The following is a 5,097-nucleotide window of genomic DNA, read 5'->3' on the forward strand; positions in this document are numbered from 1 at the left end:
AGGTATCTAATTTAAATTCTAATTTACTAATTTACTAAATTTTAAATTTTTAAAGTTTTCGGTTTAATTAATTGTTTATTTTTTTCTAGTTTTTCTTCTCTTTTTTAAGAAATAGAGAAAGAGTAAATCTAGTAGATTTTTCGCTATAAAATATCGCTTCTTTTCCAGTTTGCAGAGATTTCGGTTGTACCTGGCACTTGCGTGCGAGTAAGAAGTGGAGATCCTATACCCAATGGTAAAAATAATTACAACTATAAATTGATTTGCTTATAATTAAGGATTAATTACTGTTTTTATCTGCGATTGCAGGTGCTACAGCGGTTGTAACACTAGCGAATACAAAAGTATTGGAAAAATGTAGCGACAATGATGACGATTATTTTAACATTTTCGATAAGGAATACGAAATTGAAGTCTTGATCGCCCCAAAAGTAAACGAGAATATTAGGTATACAAAGACAGTCCATTATTGTTTTCTATTCTTCTCAAAGCACGCTTTGCTCTATTAACACAAAACAATTTATTTATTTTCGAAGAAACGCTGACTGCGAGATGGAGCACGGCCAGATCGTTTTACAGATATACAGTCGTATTGGATCGGTGGAATTGGGCATTTTGAAATTATGTGGCATAAATTCGGTTCCAGTCATTCAAATTCCATCTGTAGGTCTGCTGTCTATCGGAGATAAATTGGAAGAGCCTGGATACACTTTAACTTTAAAACGCATCTACGACTGTAATAATATAACTCTAATCTCGTTATTGAAAGAAAATGGTTACAATCCCGTAGACTTAGGAATTTCAGCTTATCAGTGAGTACAACCAAAATTTATTGTGATTCTTTATCTGTAAGACACGGTTTAATTTACGAATAATTAACATTGTCATAGCTCTTAATTAATTTAACGATCACATTCTCACAGGTTAAAAGCTATTATCAAAAATATTAAATACGCTTTGAATAAAGTAAACCTACTTGTGATAATGGGACATGCAAACGACAATGATTTATTAAAGCCTATCTTAAGAGAATATTTTAACGCTGTTATACATTTTGGTATATCGTTTCTTTTTATTTTAATTCGGTATATGCTACAGTGTGATACGTCTTTTTGTTCAAACACTGGTCTTTTTGTCTTAGGTCGCGTAGAGATGAAACCAGGAAAATCAACAACATTCGCAACATGCATCTTCAATCACAAAATAAAATTTTTTCTATGCATGTCGGCAAACCCAGTAACAATTCCCATTGTCGCGCATATATTCCTTCTGCCGTTTTTGAACGGAATGCACTTCGATGTCATGGCTTATGAGCCCAAACCTAACATACAGACTTGCGTAAGATGTCTCTTGCATTTCACATATGGGAAAAGATACTCTGACTGATATGTCATATCACTGTCGTTACAGATAATGACAACGCATGAGCTGCATCATCGTCCGAAATTTTTATGGACAACTTTACACTGGTCAGAGAAGGAAACGTTTTCAAGGGCTTGCCGTTCAAAAAAACAACATCAAAACATATTAAAATATCAAAAAGCTAATGCGCTTCTAATGCTACCGCAGCGTACGCTGCACGAGTCGAAAATAGACGCGGCATTCGTATCAGCGATGTTTCTCGGCTGAAAAGTCTCCAAGATATTCCTAATTAATCAGCAGAATAAATATTTGCATACATTTGGGTTGTTGTTCGACCATGTTATTGAATTATAATTAATTATTAGGAATGAACCGGATACCGGATATCGGATATTCGGATAGAATGTAACATCGGATTGGTTGGATATCCGGGAAGGCAAACTTTCGAGTCGGATATCCGATATTTTCTGGATATCCGATCGGTTTTCGGGACGTCTTCTATAAACAAAAAAACTGTAGAGAAATAAATTGTAATTTTGCAACATAAATTGTAATTTTATATATAAGATATTAGGACTGCATCTGGAAAGTATCCGATACCTGGTATTATTTGGCACTTTTTTATTATCCGACCGGCTAGCCAAATATCATTAGTATTCGGAAATGTATCCTATTGAAATTTGACATCATTAAATTGTTGATTATTTCTTATACAAATGTTCTAGAAATGAATATGCATATTTATGATGCTATAATATCTTATACATTGTTGCAAAATTATAATCTTTTTCTCTATAGGCTTTTTTTTTAAAGACACTTTCTCGAAATCCGATCGGATATCCGACTCTAAGAAATTGCCTTCTCGGATATCCGATTAAATACCCGATATCTGATATTCTGTCCAAATATCCGATATCCGGTATCCGATAATTTTCCGGTGCGTTCCTATAATAAGATATAGTATTATAAGTATGCACACTTTGTAGAACATTTATATAATAAAAAATCATATAAAATTACATGTACATGTCAAATGGATATATATATACCCGGATACTAATGATATTCAACTATCCGGTCGTGTAGTAAAAAAATGCCGGATAATACCGGATTCCGAATTTCTCTAATACAATTATAATGATATAATCAGGGCTGGACATATATTTAAAATACTTTCATTTGAAAAACAGTAAGTTTGTAAGACAAGGTAAAAAATTTTTCATACATGCATATGTATAAATATGTATAAACATACATAAATATTCATAAACATGTATAATCATATATGAAATACGTCTATAACATCCATTTTTCTTCTTTGTAAAATTATTTTTCAGTATAATAGAAATAATAATAGTAAATGTGAAAACATTAAAAATACTTAAAGGGATAATTTCCGCATTGTTCGTTTTAGAAAAAAAAACAAGTTTCGAAAATATAAAAATAATTGTCATATACAATTATGTATAATTTTATATATAATTTTATATATAATTATACATAAGTAATTTTTTTAGATTTTTTTCAAACTTGATATTTTTTTACAACAGATAGTGTGAAAATTTTGATTATTTTTTATTATTTTTAATATTTTTACATTATTATTATTATTTCTATTACACTGAAAAGTAATTTTACAAAAGAAAGAGAGATGTATGAACGTGTATGGACATATTTCATATATGTTTATGAATATTTATGCATGTTTATACATATTTATACATATTCATGCATGAAAAATTTTTTATCGAAAATTGTATTTTATATTTCGTATTTTAATGGAGTACATGAAAATATTTTATATATTTCATGGAAGTATCTAAAAATATTTTGTATTTTGTATTTTATATTTCAAATACTATGATTGACAATCAATCTTATTATTTAAATTACAAAATACAAAAAACTTTCAATCTTTCAATTTTAAATACGAAATATGTGATACTTTCATAGGCTCCGCTAAAATATTATACAAAATATAAAATATACTTGTATTGCAAATATTATGTTTTAAATAAAAGTATGTCAATCCCAGCCCTGGATATAATATAAACATAATTCTAATTACATATTATTGAATATGATTTATTTTTAGTACATTTATTTTATGTGCAAATTGTTACATCTCAATTATATTAAAGATCGACTGTCTCAAGGTGCCAGTATGGTTGTGCAACATCTTAAAAGAAAAACAAACAAAACAATAAATTGCTACACATATCTATACAATTTTATTTTTTAGTTTTCTCTTAAAAATATAATAATTTCATAATTCTGAAATACGTAAAATATATGGCAGCAAATTGAAAGAAAACACTGAAAACATTTTAATTCTAGGAAGCACCTACGACTGTAACAGGATAATTGTGTCCTCGTTATTGAGAAAGAATAATTATGATCCGATGGAGTTAGGAATTTCTCACAAGTAAATGTAATCGAAATTTATTGTGATTCTTCTAATCATTATAAAACACGATTTAGGTTATGAATAATTATCGTGATTTAATCTTAATTAATTTAATGATTACGTTCTCATAGATTGGTTGATATGGCCAATAAAATAAAAAATGCTTTAGAGAAAGTGGATATACTCGTAATAATGGGCCGTGCAAATGACAAAGACCTACTGAAGTCCATCTTAAAGACATATTTTAACGCAATGATACATTTCGGTATTTTTCTTCTTATATTAATCATTGATTAATATCCTATGGTAACATTTTTTGCTCAAGGATTCTTTTTTTTTAGATCGCGTGGAAATGAAATCAGGAAAATCGACAATGTTTGCAACGTGCAACATAAAATGAAGTTTTTCCTATGCATGTCGGCAAACCCCACAACTGTTTCCGTTGTCACGCATGTATTGCTTCTACCATTTCTAAACGAAATTATTGTTGTTACTTGACAAAACCCATTAACATACAGGCTTGCGTAAGACTTCTTCTTGCATCCCGGAAGATACATACAGGAAGAGACGTATTCATTGATACTTACTGTTATAACTTTATAAAAATACAAAACACGAGCTACATTTACGTCCGAAATTTTCCTAGACATTACGCTGGACGGAGACAGAAATATTTCCAAGAGCTTATTTGCAAAATCAATATCAAAATGTAATGAACTATCAAAAAGATAATGCGCTTCTAATGTTGCTACCGTGTTCGCCAAATCAGCCGATACGATATTAGATGCAGCATTCGTACCTACGATGTTTCTCAGCTGAAAAATCTCTAAGATATTCCTAATCGACTAGTAGGACATTCACATATATTTGCGTTATTTAGTTATATAAAATATATATATTATTTAATTATAATTGACTAACTGTTACATTTAAATTGCATTTTAATTAAGATTTAAATGAAAAAATTACGCTGTATAAAAAGAACAAGCGTATAAGCAAAATATAGAGATTGGCAAGAAGAAATTAAAGATCATTTCATCGATAATCATATCATTTCATACATTGATAAATACAAAGAAAATCTTTTTTTTTTTAGAAAAAAATATCAAGATATCAAGTGCTTGTTTCAGTTTTTTTCTATCTCTATTACTTCACAATTTAATTGTAGAAATTTCGCACAAACTAAAGTTCTATTAAAAAACCCATTTAAATTATTTATTTTGAATTTGAAATGATTTTCTTTTCCAAATTGAAGAATACAATTGATTTTTGTTCATTTTTCATTATGTAATTTGTAAGAAATCATTGTAAAATAATTTATACTTTAA

General features: G+C 28.9%; 1 protein-coding gene across 1 annotated transcript in view; it reads left to right on the plus strand.

Moving 5' to 3' along the window:
- Positions 1-1,629, plus strand: part of LOC105618411 (gephyrin-like) — a 3,578-nt gene extending 1,949 nt beyond the window's left edge. The window contains exons 3-8 of the mRNA XM_012199954.1: positions 169-235; positions 310-448; positions 537-812; positions 924-1,057; positions 1,142-1,338; positions 1,411-1,629. Coding sequence (XP_012055344.1) covers positions 169-235; positions 310-448; positions 537-812; positions 924-1,057; positions 1,142-1,338; positions 1,411-1,629 — 1,032 coding nt within the window. The remainder of the gene's footprint in view (positions 1-168; positions 236-309; positions 449-536; positions 813-923; positions 1,058-1,141; positions 1,339-1,410) is intronic.
- The last annotated feature ends 3,468 nt before the right edge of the window (positions 1,630-5,097 follow it).

This window comes from Atta cephalotes (genome assembly GCF_000143395.1).
Source record: "Atta cephalotes unplaced genomic scaffold scaffold00016, whole genome shotgun sequence".
Lineage (NCBI taxonomy): Eukaryota > Metazoa > Arthropoda > Insecta > Hymenoptera > Formicidae > Atta > Atta cephalotes.